Source organism: Coffea eugenioides, chromosome 6 (assembly GCF_003713205.1).
Source record: "Coffea eugenioides isolate CCC68of chromosome 6, Ceug_1.0, whole genome shotgun sequence".
Taxonomy (NCBI): domain Eukaryota; kingdom Viridiplantae; phylum Streptophyta; class Magnoliopsida; order Gentianales; family Rubiaceae; genus Coffea; species Coffea eugenioides.
In genome coordinates this window covers 52,801,946-52,819,285 of record NC_040040.1, presented here as the reverse complement: position 1 = coordinate 52,819,285, position 17,340 = coordinate 52,801,946, and the positions used below count along the sequence as shown (strand labels likewise).

Genomic DNA, 17,340 nt, shown 5'->3' with positions numbered 1-17,340 from the left:
TAAGAATAAAAAAGTTAGCTAGGAGTGAGGTAGCACGTAATTTTTTTCAAGGTTCCTGATATTTGCTTTATCGAAAGTCACACTTAGATATACTTACTGAGAAACTAATCAGTGTGCTGATAGATTGGCGAAACTAGGTGCTCAGTAAGATACGAATTTTGTATGCTATGAAAGTGTTTGGAAATTTGCTTCTCTCGTTTTGTACCTATAACTAAAGTTTTTTCAATATATAGTCCCTTTTATTACAAAAAAAAATACATAATTTTTTTTTAAAATTTATTGAGAGCAACAGAATTTTCTTTTTTTCTCTTATAGAACACCAAATTAGAGGGGTTACTTGAAAGAAGCAGCCATAAATTGAACCTTTTTGTCTCTTTCCTTGATGGTTTGCTTCAATGTACTTTCTAAATTGCTTCATATGAAGAATTGCATGCTTCATATTTCCATATAAGAACAAGAAAGATGGCTTCGGCCTACTTATTTGAGATGCCAGGCTTGGCAAAGACACTTTGAATTGCTGCCTAGACAAATAATATTAAGATTTACATATGACCTGTTTGCATTTGCTCATCTCTCTCCATTCTACTATTTTTGTTGCTTTTGCCTGATATTATAATACATTTCTGCAACAGAGTAAGCACACAATAACAGAGGCTTTCAATTAAAGTACGTGGCACTAAAGAAGTGAAAAACAAATAATTAAAATTGAGGCAAATAATTACAATCATTATTCATTACAACATATTTGTACTCATGCAAACCTCAAATCAATGTATTTTCATATATAGGGCAAGTTTTGGCTAACTTGGGTTACAGTTGCTTCTTTTTGTTGATAGCTCCATTTGTGAGAACAAAAAGTTTTGGCTGAAGTTGAAATGAGGACCATAAGATTGACCATCTTGATTTGCCAATTAGCTGGAAGAGGATACCTTCCACAGTCCACTCTTTTTCTCTTCCTTGCTTTTACAGCTCTCCTATGATCTAGCAAGTTTGCCTTCCAAATATCCTCTTCTCCCAAATTTACAAATGAAGAGATGAAGAATGGAGTCTTTGTAGTAATGGTCACAACAAGACCTTAAGATATGAAACAAATCTTTTTATCAAAATCTGTATACCCAACATCAACAAGGCAAAGGCCATCTGGAGGTGATGGTGGAGCAGTTGCTCGCCTGCATGTGGCATCCATCAGTTTCAGTAGTGCATCCTCTTCAGCACCAGCAGCAGCCTCTCTCACTGCTGTAGCAACAAGAACTCGCACCATCTGCAAATCAATGCAAAGGCCACCATTGATCAATTATAAGAATCTCACAAAGACTGAAAGCTCCAAAGACAATTCAAATAGGCCAGCTATAAGAGCTTTGTGTCCAGGATGGCCAAGATTCACACTAGCTTTGCTTGTCAACGAATATATCAGCTCATGAATGGAAAACCGCAAAGCAGCTTGGCGCCAATGGGACTAAAGATTGGTGAATTCTCTCCTAAAAGATATGGTGTATATAAATCCTTTAACTTCATATCTAAAGTATACGATCACCAATAATATCCATCAAGAAGAATTTACTGTCACTTGTAGGAAAAGCTAAAACCATATTCGGATACACAACTAATAGCTTTTTTTTCCTACAAAAAACCATGCAGGCAGGTAATCCAAATATTTTGAAATTACTTAGATATTAAGGAGTGTGAAATCTTCAAGAAAAGGTTCTAAAACAGCAAAATTAGTTTAACTCATTTGGAGACCAAAAGTTTATTACATACATAAAACAGTATCAAGTGAGAGTACTTCCTCAGACAAGATTTCGAAAAGATACGAGTAAAAAAGCAACTACCTTGCGCAAGAAGCGATTAGCAACCAACTCTATGCACATGATCTTCGTTTCACTTCCAGCCTTGAGTTTTGGGGAGAGACAGAGGGAGAAGAAGAAGAAGCAGCAGCAGCAAAACAAACTAAATCAATAGTGTAAAATTTATGGAATATCTCAAAATCCCAATAGTTATAAAGCCAACTTGCCACGCAATTGCATGCTCAATGGTAGGTGTAAAGACCAAAAGAATAACTAATAAAGATTCACATTCCAATCATCACAGTGTCTTTTACATAGTCAGTACATAAATCCTTCAGCAGCAACATATAGATTCAGATTGCTCAATCACACAATCATAAGCCATCAGGAAAAATAGCAACTGTAATTAACTAGTCTCCATGTTGCTCGAACTATCTCTCAGTTGTTTAGAATGTTGCCAAAAAGCTTTACCTAGATATATAGAATAGGCATGTGTAAAGGGGTAGTAGAAAAGAAATGTGGTAGCATCTACAAGGTACGCAATACACAACTATACATCCTAACCAGGGTAAAGAATGTAGAACAATCAGAAGCTGGAGTTCTTAAAATAAAATGCACAACAGCAAACCTACAATAGGGGATTGCACTCTAAATTGCCGTATTAGGGTGTCCTAGGGTTTGTTGAAATGAATATCATTTTGTAAAGTATAAAAGGTGGGTAAATTAGTTCTCAGTTTTATAATTGTCAATCCGTCAGTTTCCTCACGTTTTACTTAGATGAGGCACTGTAAGACCTACCGTCTTAACTTCTCCATCTGCTGACTAGGCTTCATCCTTGAGCATATTTCATGTTTTGAAAAACGTCCCAGAAGTCAATAAACACCTTATGCCACACTCTAAATACCACTTTATTGGTATTCGTTGGACTATTCAAATGGTTATAATAATGAACCACTGAATGCAACCTCAAGTATGTACCAACTGTGAACCTCCCATATTCATCTTGCTCAAGTTCATCACGAGTTTTACATATCTACCTATCGATTGATAGATTGTTCAATTATCCTGAACATACATACGTTCATTGGTTTCTCAAAAAACATAACATGCAACCAAGTTTACAAAAATGGACTTCATTACCTTAAATGGAATAAAAATTGTGATGGAGAGTTTAGAATGATGATAGAACAAGTGAACAGAGGTTAATTTGCTGACCTGTGTACATGGTAAGATCGCTTCCGTCGCTCGGGCATGGAAGACAAAACACTCAGTTGGGGGACCACTGCAATGTCAATAGAAGACAGGCAAAGGGAGATTAAGAAGCTGCTACACCATATGTCAGATTGCATAAAAACTAGTTCCCCCACATAAAGTAAGGACAAACTTCATAACTGCCTTGAATCTTGATTCAAAACCTAGTAGAGAGAAGCTCTGTAACAGTAAATTTGAATTGTTATTGCTTACTCTAAAGATCAAAATCCACTTGAATGCAGGTGATACATTACTGTTTGATATAAATGGGTATATACATAAAGATAAGCACAAGCCAAAGCTCTATGATAAAATGCTTTCAGGGGGGGATAAATTTTCCATCTAACAATGCTCAGAATGAAAGCAACCTAAATCAAGCATCAGCTGGAATTTATTAGTTCTAAAAAATGTACAAGTAAAGATCTTAGGTCTTAATCACTTATACTACAGCCACCAAAACATCTAATTACCCAAAAAAATTGACAAAGAAAGAGCAAAGTTTACAGGCTTCACATTGCCTAGATAACAGCTAGCAACAAAAGAATAGAAGAATGAAAAAGCAGATGGCATACAACTTGTTGGGTGAAAAATGACATTCTATATCCCTGTAGTAGCAACTTCTAATTTGAATCACATCATATCCAGAAACTATGAACCTTATGAGGCCTGTCAAATGGAAAATGTTATTTTCACAATCATGCAAATCAAAATTTGAACCCACAAACACATTTGTAGATGTAGTTCTTCAAATGTAAAAAGAATATGATTATGAACACACAATTTTCAAAAGAATTATGTGTCAGCAATTGAAAATTAGGGACAGGGATTCAAACAGTCTATCTAAAAAACAAATAATTGCACCAAACCAATGGGAAATTTTTGGATCTATAAGGAGTTGATGGGGACAAAATGACACAAGAGAGATGATCAATTGTAACTTTCGGCATATACTTATTTTCCTTTTCTTTGGGGGTTCTTTGTTTTGTTTGTTTTTTTGGGTTGTGGGGGGGGGGGGGGGGAGGGTTGGGGATGAGGATGTAAGATGATGTTGCATCCTAAACTAGCCAAAATATAGGCCTTTTAAGAACCAACAGATGCATCTCCCAGGAAGACTATTCAGAATTACAGCTCACTGCTTGCCCAAAACCAAAATTGATCAAGTTATACTGATACCCAGTATCTTCTATGTGAGTATGTGAATATCGTTAAAGTTGCAAAAATGAAGCCAGCAATAACCAACATAGCTCTGCAAGAGGATCAGCCAATCTCAGCATCTCTTATTAACTAACTGCCACTTAGGACTTCTGTGTTGGCAGTGAGCACCAAGCTAAGAACGAAAATTCAACTATTTCAGAATACTTCAGTTCAGATGGCAACATCTACACAACAACTGCCAATCTGATTCAGCCAAATACGCTTTGACTTTGCAGCATAGATGATATACCAAGTCCAATTGGCATACAGCAATGATTAACAAAAAATTCATGAACCAAACAACAGAGGACTACAGTTCTGACTTACACGTTCCTTGAGGCTTTAGTGTCTCGTGCAAACATCTTGTAGGACAGCAACTTCCCTTCTAATTGACTTAAGAGTTGGTTAACCTTGCTGACTTCAAACCTTGTAGGCTTATTTCCAGCTTCGATTTGATCCTTGTCATCATGAAGTCCATTATCTAATGTAAAGGTATAATCATGTTCATTCAAATCCTTCTCAACCTGACTGCTGAGCTCAGCTTCTTTTCCATCATTGAAGGGAAAGACATACAAGTAGCGCCTCCATTTGGCTGAGAAATTTGGATGAAATTCACGTGATACCTTTGACAAGTAGCTCCTCATCAGTATCTCTTTTTTCTTACAATATGATGAAGAAAATTCTATTTATTTTTCCCAATCATTGGCTGTTTGAAAAAATTAATCTCGCAACTTAAAATGTAGTTGTTAAAAATATCCCTTTAACTATTCAGAACTGTTAATTGTTAAAAATCTTTAACGATTCAGCACTGTTAATTAACTTTCTGAATTATCCGATAATCCAGTCATCACTGATATATAATGACCAGTACGGCATTACCTCAGTAACAGAAATAGCATTGATCTTCCCTGGTGCTGCATCATTAATGGTGCTTTTAATGTCTTGAGGTTTCACATCCTTTCGCCAAGTATCTGGACATTGAAGAACATAGAGAATGAGATCCTAATATTCTACTATACATTAACCGTTGAGGTAAGAAGCAAATAATTAAAGGGAGATACAATTAATATTTATTTTGCATATAAGTATAAATGCAGACGTCTGTGTTCGTCTTTGGGTGTATGTACAAGCAGACAATGAGAAACATAAGGATATAGCTTGTAGCCACCAAAATGAACAAACCCAAACTTTCTACTTTCAGAAATTTTATCATGTAGAAAAAACAAAAACCCAGCTTACTGTATGATCCAAATAGACTCTTGGACACAAATAATCAAGCCAAGAATACACATACAGAGAGGCCATTCAGAAGCTTGATTGCTTATCAAACAAACATATAGATAGGATTAATTCACTACATCGCATCTAACTTCATCAAAAACTTTTTTCCTCTATAAGAGATTGATTTAAAATTTTCATGCAACACAATTAACAGAAGGAAAAAGAGAGTTAATAACTATCCCTAGATTTTTTTAAAATTACCATTCTCAAGAATTATATTTTATATACACAAACTCTCATCTCTGCTTTCTGATACTGCAAGAAACGCCAAAACCTAACATCACTGATCAACTTTGACAACGAATTGCGACTTCTTTGAATATTTTTAGAAGCAAGCGTGTGATTTCTTCGCAGTTTTGTCTTTCTTCAATGTCAAAACCATTAAAAAAAATGGTAGCAGACAAAACTTCCTTCTCTTTTTCAAATAGAAGAGGTGGTATCCTGTATTCTTACTCTCTTCTCTATCTCTTTCAATCTGGGAGTGGTAGGGAAAGAGGGAAGTCTTATTATATTGTTAATTACTCTTTTTTTTTTTTTGCCATGTAAAACTTTTAGGCAGAAATTTTCCACCAAGAAATGTTTTAAGTTCCAAGTGACAGAGGTATAATGAGGTATAACATCCAAAAACAATGTAACAAACATGATCACTATTCTTGGATTCCAAATGTTTTTTCTCTCCACATGGAAAGCTTTTTATTTTAGTAATTCAACATCATATGTGAGCAGGAAGTGTCCCAAAAGCTTTGATCCTCACTACCAATACTAAAGATTCTATGCACGCGTGGACCTAATCAAAACAATCCATCCCAAATTTAAAGGGCTATGTTAGAGTGTTTAAATAATAAAAGATTCACCTCTCTAATGGCTCAAGCTCAACAAGTAGAGAATTCAAAATCCAGGTATCTAGCTCCCATACACTTTATAGAATTATACTTATTTATCTCTTATAAGACTCAACAAACAACATAACAAAACTAAAATACAAGGGAATAACTAATTAGCTGGAACTATTGAATAAGGTCAGACTGTTCTTTCACTCCATATACCATGAGAAAAAACTATTTTTGTTCTCAAAGTTTAGAGAAACACAAATATGCCTGATATGGCTCACCTGCTAGATGCATTTAATTATTCAAACAACAATCAATAAGCCAACATCAACAAGGTCGCTCCTCTAAAATGCAAAATTGATCAAAAACACAGGGAAGTCAAAAGGTAAGCCTCTTCAACAGAAGTAAATTTATCAGGGAAAAAATAAGCGAGATTTGACAGAAGTGCAAAGAAAAAATTATACCACAACATGGACAGAGGGAATTGTGTTCTGAAAGAGGACATACAGAAAGAACAAACTTGTTGAAATGCTGTAACTCCCTTGTCAGTGCGCCCAGCTACTACAACACAGCCTTCAATTGGTAAGTTCTTTTCATTTAGCAGCTGAGTTTTCTTCTCGTCGACAAACTTACCAAGAGATCTTTCAACTATACTATAGATAGCAGAGCTCAGAAATTACCAAACCAACAAAGATAAAAATAGCAAAGATCAAGACATGTAAAATAGCAACATATCACCCTGAATAATTAATAGATAAAATGTTGAATAAAAAAACCATTTGTATGTAACCAGTAAAACAAGATGATGATGGCGAGAAATATGTGTCTCTCTGTATGAGAGAGAGAGAGAGAGAGAGAGATGGGGGGGAGGGAGGGAGGTTATCCACTATGAGATCTCAAATACAAGGATTTAGTTCATCCACATTCATTGGCAACTTCAAGTCTTCAACCAGATACGTAGATCAAGACAAGTGTGTTACTATTTGTCTATGTTTCTACTTATCCTAGCTGGACAGAGCTTGAAGATTTCCTACTCCCTTCAGTGTTCTTCTTGTGTTTTATCAGCTACCCATGTTGGCTAGACACATTTTGAGGGGGTGTATCAGACAAGAACTCAGTAGCCATGTCATCAGCCATCAAAAGAAAGGCCGTAGCATTGGAATGCATAACAGTCCACAAACTAGCTCTTACACATTATAAAGCGAGCAATACTATCAAAAGTTAAGAATTTAATGTCGCCAAATGAAGGGACATCTGCCATGTCTATTGAGCACTTCCACCTAGTCACTAATCATGTATCAGATGTATAATCAGCAATGTGGAATTGTAACACAAAAATCAGAAGCCATTGCAAGAAACATACCCTTGTACAGTATTCAAACCAGGTTGCTTCTGCCAGCCTTGAAACGAACCCCCATGGTATGAAAGGAGTACCTTGAAAGTTACTCTTGCCCACCTCCCAGTCCTATCTTTTGCTGGAGCACTATCAATGTCATTTTCATGGATATCCTCTATGATTTCAGTATCATCATGCACAGCACATGTCTGCAGCAACTACAAGAATTTCTTTTTAATAAGTACAACAGAGCAATACAAGGGGTAAAGTAGACAAACATTTAAGGCACCATAATATCTAAAGCCTACCAAAAACCTTGTAGTTCTGAAAATTAAATCAATCATCTAGAAACTTAAAAACCTGATAACCTCTTAAATAGAAATCAGATAGCTGACTGCAGTTGTTATGCCCGCTATCAACGGGCAAGTGTGTAAATGGGATTGGTGTCTTGTTAAGAATAGAAGTTCTGTAATTTATTTAACCCTTTCCCATAGGTTAAGGACAGGGGTGTCTAGTTTGGGAAATGTTGGCTCTCCTGACATCCACCTTGTTTCAGAGGAGAAGTAGTCATTTAGTCTTCCCTCTTTTTTCATTCTAACCCTCCAGGATAATAAGGTGATATAGTTGAGTGAGACAATTACTTCAAGGCATCAGGACTAAGCCCATGACTTTTTCACTTTAATGACATAACTAGCAAAAAGTAAACGTGCCAAAATAATCAAAAACTGCAACACCAAGAACATGATTGGTCTCAAGAGAAGGTTAAATAACATAAGTTGCCTAAAAGTTTTAACAGCCATAAAATACTTTAACAAGATTTTATGAGGGATGCAAAAACTGCTAAGAAACCTAAACCAAGTTGATATCAAAACAATAAAAATGAAACAGAAGCAATCCATTTTTGTGTAATCTCAAGCATTCATAGTATACCATTAACAAGGCGTCCAACAATGTTATGAAGGATAAAGTCTAGAGAAATCCAATGCTGAGTCCCCATATCTGAGTTAAAACCCAACTCCAAAAAAAAGCTTAAGCCAATAGGCCCTGGTCGCACCTATATATCAAGTACCCCATTTTGCTCTTTCAAGCCAATTGGGACAACTCTGGGTTTTTTACAAACACTACATCATCTCCCTATTCAATGAAAGACCAGCATACTGAACCAATGGTACCCCTCATGCCCCACATATGACAATAAATGCAAGCTAACCTCTTCCTCGACTAACACAAAGACCTCAGATCAAAGGTCCAACACCAAAAAAATTATGAATAAGTAGCTCAAAAATATAAAATATTAACCCAAATTCTGATACAACATGTTCTGGAGGAATTTTGGTGGAGTCCACCAAGGAGGCTGAATACATAAGTTGTAATATAAATCTAACTCAAAAGTGCAAGCCAAGTCCCAAGCCATACTTTTTATCTTTAGCTTAACCTACTTGCAAGACAAGAAGAACCCCATGAACCTGATGAAAGCCATTCTAATCTGCCCAAACGATCAAGAGGACTGGACCAGGAGTAGCCTGCCACTCCTGCTTCATGGCATCCCTTAAGATTCATAAACAAATAGCACTCCCATGCTTGCAATGTGGTGAGTCACCAAAGTTATCTACCATAACTCTAGCACAAGTAGCAAGAAAAAAGACTACATTATATATGAAACGATAACTGGAACTCAATGTACATATGCGAGATCCAGTTTAACCAAAATTTTTTTTGCCAAATATTTTGTTTTGTAGATTTACTCAAACAGATGACAAGAATAATTTTCAGTCCAAACCAAACAATATAAAAAAAAAAAAACCAACAAAAGAATATTAATTGCAAAACAAACACATAATCCTCCTCTGCATGAAGGCTACCAAATAAATCTAAATTGTTGCAAAAAGCCCACCTCTTTTCTGAACAAATCTGACAATGATACGCGTCCCTGCACCATTTCTGCATAAAAATCATTCACTTTTTGCCACGGCCTAGCAGACATATACTGGTAACATTCCCTAACACAAGCAAACATGAGTTCATTCAATTCTTTGACTAAAAAACTGAAAAACCAAAGAAAAGAAAAACTCCCTTATAATCAAATGAAGAAACCAGGACAAGACCTCGTTTTATGATAAAAAACCAAAAAGACCCTTCAATTTAACCACTGAACTGGACTAATATAGCTCCATTATCAATCCAATGGCAGTTTAAAGCTGTCAAACACATTAACTACTAAAAAATCAAAGTGAAAATTTCAAATGGAAAATAAAGGGTCTTCGGGGGACTTACTTAGCAGTCCATCGGGAGAATTTGCAGGAATCATTGTGGGCATACTGAAAATAGTCTTTGCGCGGGTTCTTCTCAGTAGTCTCCATCCTTAGGATTGTTGATATACGTCCCAACCTGGTACTACTGCTCATAGCATAAGCTAACATAATCCCCCTCAGTCACCGGCTTATTCTGACGTCATCGCCGACAAATGACGCATTTATGCCCGCAGATTTAGGATATGGGCCGCAGGGGCGGCAATCGGTCCAAATCGAATTGGTGAATCGGGTTGAGATATATCAGGATATAACAGAAACCCGCTGACTAGAACTTGACCCGTCAATTCGAAACGGGGTCAGGATATCTGACTTGAACCCAAAAATTTCGAGTTGTCGGATCGACCCGAATGATCTGAAACTTAATTTTAATTTATTAATTTACCACTGTAATTTGTAATAAAATCAATTTTACACAAGACTAATTACATAATCAAGTAATAAAAATTTAAATAAATAATTCCAAACCAAATCTAAAATAAATTAAAACACCGTAAAAATGTTTTATCCCAAACCAAATATAAATTAAATTAAAGCAGTATAAAAATAAAAAATAATATAATACATTATTTATCCAAATATAATAATTTCAACTTCACACAAGTTAAATAAATTCATTTAGGATTAAGTGATTAATGCCTTTGGAAAAAAAGAATAACTTAGTTTAGATAGATAAAATTATTTTTATGTTTATTAAATTATTTTTAATTCGTAAACGGGTTATCGGATAATATCGAGTCACCACGGATTGACCCGGATTCGACCCTGTTTTCTTTTCGGGTTCATCGGGTTCGACTCGATTCTGACCCGAACCCTCGAAACCTCAACCAAAATCCATTAATTTCGTGTTAAATTCGTATAGTATTTTCAGATCGTGTCAGAAATTGTCACCCCTAGTCGCACTAGTGCTCTGAGTGAGTCTGAACCCCACCCAAACTACAAACTCGGTATGCTTTGCCCTCGTAAAAAAGAGAGGTAAAAGTATAGGGATAAATTCAGAAACCTCCTTTCAGGTTTCCTAAATTTCAATGACCTCACCTATCAGAATTTTAGAGTTCGATGTTTGCATTAGTCACAATGAAATGACTTTACTAGCCTCACAACTTTTTAAATACTATTATGCAATTAAGCGGGCTTATTAGTTAAATCATTCTTAACTGTTATTAACTGAATTTAACCATAAGCTATTCAATTGGACAATTGTACTTGTTCTGCAATTGAGCATAATTAAAATCATAATTATGAAACAATAAATTATTCAGTTAAGCAACTATACTTATTCTTACCTTTAAATACAGTGAGTGTGTTTGGATAGAATATTATTTGAACTATTATTTGGAATAATTACTGTAACACTTTTTGTAATGTGATGTATGTGAGATAAAAAAGTAGTTGGGAATATAAAAAAGCGAATTGGAAAATATATTTATGATGCAAACGAAATATTATATGAAATAATTCAACAATCCAAACACACTAACTAGTATGTAGTTTTTCCTCTCTTTGTTGGCTATTCATCTCTTCATCAGTCGGATCTTCATACCATTCAAAAAATCTGCACTTTGAACAATAAAAGTGCAACTTGTGTGGATTCTTTTCACTCTCAGATTTTTTAATTGTTTCCTTGCGTTTACATTTGCAAAATCTATTATTGATGTTGAAAGTAGTTGGTGAATTCCATGATTCACCTCTAAAGCTTGAAGAGGCCATAGTTTGTCTTTCCAAATCTTGAACTAATTCTTGCAAATTCTAGCACTACTTAATTCACTAAACCTCAATTGTTAAATGTTAACCCATAACATTCCCTTTAAAATTCTATGTTCCTGCTGTTATATGCAGTCTCATGGAAATAACTATTGCAAAGAGCGTTGTAAAAGTCTTTAAAGTGTTGCTTACTTTTGATTCCTGCCTTGCAATTTCATTGAATTGCACTTATACTTCTTCAAGTTTTAGTTTAAAAAAATAATTATTCACTTTTCATACTAGATTAACTAGCTAATGTAATAAATGAGGGATATGTGTGGAATTATATTATCTTCTCTCTCTTGATATGATTTTTTTGATTGTTGGTTGGGTTGACATGTTATAAGATAATTAACCTCAAGAGAGGTTAGTGAAATTTATGAAATCTAGAGGGAGACTAGTAAAAAAGTTAGCAACCTTCAGGTGTTTGAAATTATCCCGAAAATATATATTGAAGGTTTGATTAGGCATGTAAATGTGACTGCCTCTTTTTTTTTTGTGATTATACTTTTAAGAAAGTATTAACTTTTTATATATCGTTAGTGTAGTAATTTTTTTACACTAACAACTATAGATATATGTCATATGTACATGATTTAAATTTTGAATTTGATTTCATGTTATATGACATTATGTGAACCTGTTGGTGTGAAAGGTTTATATACCTTTTGTTACAATGATAAAATAGAAAAATATAAAAGATGACCAAAAAAAATTTAAGGCAAAAATGGCTTGGGGTACACTATTGATTATTGATCAACTTCCTTTGCTATTCTTACTCTTGTTCTCTAATATGGATATAATAAAGAGCTTAAAGCGTTTTCCTGGGAGTCGGGGATTCTCCAACATCCGATCTTTCAATGACTCTTACTTGTGGCTCCTTGTTAATTTTCCATTCCATTCACTCTAAGACCTTCAAAACAATTCAGATCATCAGCTTTTATGAGCAATCTTCCCCCTAAACAATTCTTAGGAAATCTGCCAACACTTAACAAACATAGTAGTAATCCCTCAAGTATAATAAAGGGAAAATCGTTCAAAATGCCATTCTTTTTTGGCAAAATGACTTTTTTCGTCCCTCACTTCTAAAAATGTACTTTTACATCTCTTACAAATTCACATTGGTCAAATTTGATCCCTATCTAGGTTTCCGACTAATTTTTGGTTTAAATCCACCACATGTCTTGCACATGATCATTTTTTAAGGGCAAAATTATCAAATCAAAATTTACATAATCCTATCCATAGTCCCTCACATTTCACAAACTGAATTTTTTCATCTCTCATATTTTACAAAATAAATTTTTTATCTATCATTTATCATGTATACGAATAACTTTTTTTTTAAACTCATGTATATATCTATTTGATTTCAGCTGAACAATACGAATAGCATGTAATATATCTCTATTTGATTTCGTTTGAACGTACTGTTCAGGTGAAATTAAAATAGATATATATAGGGTTTAAAAAAAATTGTTAGTTTTTTACTCATGTTCATGGTGAAATCAAATAGATATATATATCTATATATATATCTATTTAAAACAAAATTTTTAGATTTAAACCCATGTATATATCTATTGAATAACATATGTACAACTACAATTAGTTTGTTTAAATGAAATCAAATAGAAATATATTACATGCTATTCATATTATTCAGGTGAAATCAAATAGATATATACATGGATTTAAAAAAAAATTATTTGTACACATGATGAATGAGGGATGAAAAAATTCATTTTGTGAAATGTGAGAGATGAAAAAATTTATTTTGTGAAATGTGATTGACGAAACAATTCATTTTGTAAACTATAAGGGACTATAGATAGATTATGTAAATTTTGATTTGACAATTTTGCCCATATAAAATGATCATATGCAAGACACGTGATGAATTCCGGCCAAAAATCAGTCAAAAACTTAGGTAGGGATCAAATTTGATCAATGTGAATTTTTAAAGGATATAAAATTACATTTTTAAAAGTGAGAAACGAAAAAAGTAATTTTATAAAATATGAGGGACGTTTTGAATGATTTTCCCTTTAATAAAAGAGAGTGATTGTTACTGTAGCAGCTTCAATGGTTGGCACGTGACTTCCCCTTCTTTTAACACATGGCACTTTTTCTTCATTTTGGATGATTTTTTCTTCCCTTTTCTTCCTTCGTTTGGCCATTTTGGCCTAAAGGCTAAAACATCTTTTTTTTCTCACAAACACAACACAACACACAAACCCCATTTCATCTCCTCTTTCCTCTTGCCACTAGTGTTTTGCTTTCTTTTATCTTTTTTTCTCCTTTTTTTTTTCCATAACTAATGGCACTAAGCCTCTTTCGTCTCTCACCAATACCACCTTCCTCACTTATTCTCTTTTTTCTTTTTTCTTTTTTCATAACTAATGCACCAAGAACGATTGCTGCTTGACTTTTTTTTTTTTTAGGTGATTCGTCGTTGAGCAAATAGACAACTTTTCAGGTAATTAGTCGTTGAGCAAATAGACAACTTTATCAATCACTCATTTTCTTTCATGTATGAATCTCTGTTCTTGGACTTCAAAATGTACCCATCAAAGGGAAAAAATTTTATCATTTGGAATTCAGCGTTCTCTCACTTGACCAATAAGAAACAAAAAAATAAGGTCTTTTTTCTAAACTCTGATAGTATGTTTTTAATCTGTTGTTTGTTGGATCATCTAAATGAGTTTCCATTTTTTTAAGATATTAGTTTATTGTTATTGCAGTGGGAAAACTAAATATTTGTCTAACTTTCAGCATCGCTTTTCTCATAACTTAACTCTTCCTTCTACCTACAAATTGGTGTTAGTCATGTGGTTTGGTAAGTTATCACATCCTTTATCCATTTGTTTTTCATATGATTGCATATTTACATTTTTTTTTCTTTTTACAATGATAATTTTTTCTTTTTTTTTGTTTTTGTTTTCTTAATTGTAAGAATTTTAATTTGTAAGAATTGCACGAGATGTAAATTTCATTAATCAAAAGTGTATCTTTCTTGTTGGGGTCTTGCAGCAAATTGAGATCACAACATTTGATTTCATTTGGGTTCAGGCTATAATGATACATATAATTTATTTTAGGTTTAAAGCTAATAGCAACTAGATAAAATCTTAGTGGGGCAACTGCTTCAATGCAATTGCCTCATTTCTAACAAATCCTAACCTTTTAATAAATAATAACTAATGAAATTAATTTGTAAACTTATAATCCGGGAACAACTTCTCAATTTTTAAATGTTTAGAGGGTCTACTACAACATCTCAGATCTTTTTAAACACTTGGGACTTAATAGTTGTAAAGTATGAGAAGTTCAAACATGAGTACATAAGGTTTAAGTATTGTTTTTCTTCTAATCATATTTTGAGAAATTTTTGTCCAAATTAATGTGCGACGAAATCATTTAACAACTATTTAATTTCATATTTGTAGCTGATGTAGAAGTCCATGAGAGACCTTGGAGTCATTCAAAACTTCAATTCCTATTGCTTATCAAGGTGGCATTTCCTATACTTGAACTGTTGAACATGGAAAATTAGAGATAATGAAAACACTATATGTCATTTTTACCTATGATGAAATCATGATGTATTAGGATGTGCTTTGAGAAATTTCTATATTTCTTAAAAGATTACTACAAATTTAAATAAAATAAAGATTTGCTTTTTGTGATTTTCATATTTTCTTCCTTTATTGTGTGAGTTGTTGCCTAATGTAGCATGTATTTAATGTGACATATTCTGATTTTTGCTAAGAAAATTTATAGGTCGTATGCATTGAATAGCTTTTGTTATGTGAAAGATATTTCAAAGTTCTAGGCCATGGAAGGCACCCCAATTGACTAAAGGCTATGTTTTCAGACTCGGACTGGGACTCGACTCGGTCGAGGTCAGGGGTCAGGGGTCAATGGGTTCGACCGGGATCGATAGGGGGTCGACCCGGATGACGTCATATATACGTCATATATATATATACCTGCAAATCAAATTTATAAAAAATAACCAAACAACCCAATCATCTAAATTTATATCCAATTTATCAAACAATTCACCAAATTCACCTATAATAACAGATTCAAAAGCCTGAATAACAATTTTACAGCTCCAAAAGATAATACAGTACATGGTCTTCAACATTGTCACAATTCAACTTCGATTCAATTTTCCAATTAAAATGATAAGTTATATAAAACCTTCCCCAACAGAGTTTAAACACATTGGAATATCAAGTTTTCAAAAAAAATTGACCCGGCGAGGGAGGGAGGAGGAGAAATATGGCAACGAGCAGGACAACATAAAATGTCCTATGTAAATGATTGTTCTGCAATTCAGACAAATTCATGTAAGTGGCCCCATAAATAGCGATACCTGATAGCAGCAAGAAGTTTATTAAGGTGTCTGAAAAGTTTTGATTTAATAGGAATACAAAGCCATTGACTGAGTAACCACATATACACTAGACATCAAAAAGAAATAATTATTTATATTCACTAGTATAACCCAAAAAACAATACTAATCAAATAAGCTACTTCAAACAAAGGTTTTAGCTAAATATCATGAATGGCTAGAATACTGGGTAAATAATCAAACATTGAATTTAGTTGTCAAATAAGCATTAAATATTTAAATTAAGCTCAACAATTTTCACAAAATAACCACAATCAAGTAACGAAGTAATACATGCAGAGGATAAAAAGGTTAACAACAAAGTTTTACACCAAAAAAAAAGGAAATAGATTTATGAAAAGTGAAAAAGAAAAAAAATGGAATCTGGGTCGTGCAGCCGATGAACAAGGACTACCCACCTCAAACCAGAAACTGTGTGTCTTTGCCTCAACTGAACTAATTCACTAGCTGCCACTGAAGGTGGTCTCTCTTTCTTAACAAGCCTTTCATTCCGCAGGAATCTGCCCCTGAGTAGCGACTGAAGTAAAATACATAAATTTCAGGTCTTCAAGAATCTACGTCGAAACTCAAGTCCTTCATAGGCGCTTTCCAGTTAACAGACAAACATGTCCATTACATGGTAAATCTCAAGTGACAACGGTGGAGGCTTTTAGATTTAGGGTTATTGGAGCTGAAGAAGAAAGAAAGAAAACGACGGAAAGAGAAGCAGAGGAGCTGACCCAAGAGTTTTGTTAATTTCGTCTGATTTTTTTAGTCGGTCAGTCAAACTTTTGACTGAAAACATAAGGCTGAAAAAGGTATAAAAAAAAAATCGGGGTTGATCAAATTATCCGGTTGACCGAGTTTTTAATACCCGAGTTTCTTAATTAACTCGGACCGGATGCCTGGCCGATTCCCGGTTCGACCGGCCGGTCCGGTCTGAGTCTGAAAACATAGACTAAAAGGGTACACTATTGTGCATCTTTGGATCTAACTATATGTAAAAAGAATTGAACTCCCGGCTTTCTGGGGACATTATCGTGCATTATGGGTTAGGTGGGTAATTTCGTAACTTGATGTAATGGAAAGATAGATTGGATCTATTTGGATAGGAAGAGTTTGGATGATTTGGATTGAAATTTTGAATTGCATGATTTACCTTATTTGAATAGGGTTTTGTGCTGGATGTTTGCAATTTGAATTCCGGCG

The 17,340-nt window shown here is 34.1% G+C and overlaps 1 protein-coding gene across 3 annotated transcripts; it reads right to left on the bottom strand.

Annotated features, from left to right (window-relative positions):
- Window positions 1–685: 685 nt before the first annotated feature.
- Window positions 686–10,175, bottom strand: LOC113776456 (tRNA pseudouridine synthase A). Of its 3 annotated transcripts, none has more exons than XM_027321625.1 (9): window positions 9,951–10,175; window positions 9,571–9,676; window positions 7,704–7,894; window positions 6,848–6,993; window positions 5,109–5,200; window positions 4,557–4,852; window positions 3,000–3,066; window positions 1,830–1,889; window positions 686–1,261 (listed from the first exon to the last, which is right to left on the bottom strand). In XM_027321625.1, the coding sequence occupies exons 1-9, from the start codon at window positions 10,094–10,096 to the stop codon at window positions 1,076–1,078; spliced, it is 1,290 nt and encodes a 429-aa protein (XP_027177426.1). In that variant the 5' UTR covers window positions 10,097–10,175; the 3' UTR covers window positions 686–1,075. The 3 variants fall into 3 exon arrangements, with proteins under 3 accessions (XP_027177426.1, XP_027177427.1, XP_027177428.1); XM_027321626.1 differs by having other exon boundaries at window positions 7,704–7,885; XM_027321627.1 differs by having other exon boundaries at window positions 9,571–9,663.
- Between the last annotated feature and the right edge of the window lie 7,165 nt (window positions 10,176–17,340).

Coding starts and splice junctions, on each gene's coding strand:
- LOC113776456 (XM_027321625.1), bottom strand. CDS start 10,096: ATGTTAGCTTATGCTATGAGCAGTAGTACCAGGTTGGGACGTATATCA. Junction 4,853..5,108: donor ATGCTATTTCTGTTACTGAG/GTAATGCCGTAC, acceptor TACTTGTCAAAG/GTATCACGTGAATTTCATCC. Junction 1,890..2,999: donor CGATCTTACCATGTACACAG/GTCAGCAAATTA, acceptor CCAAAACTCAAG/GCTGGAAGTGAAACGAAGAT.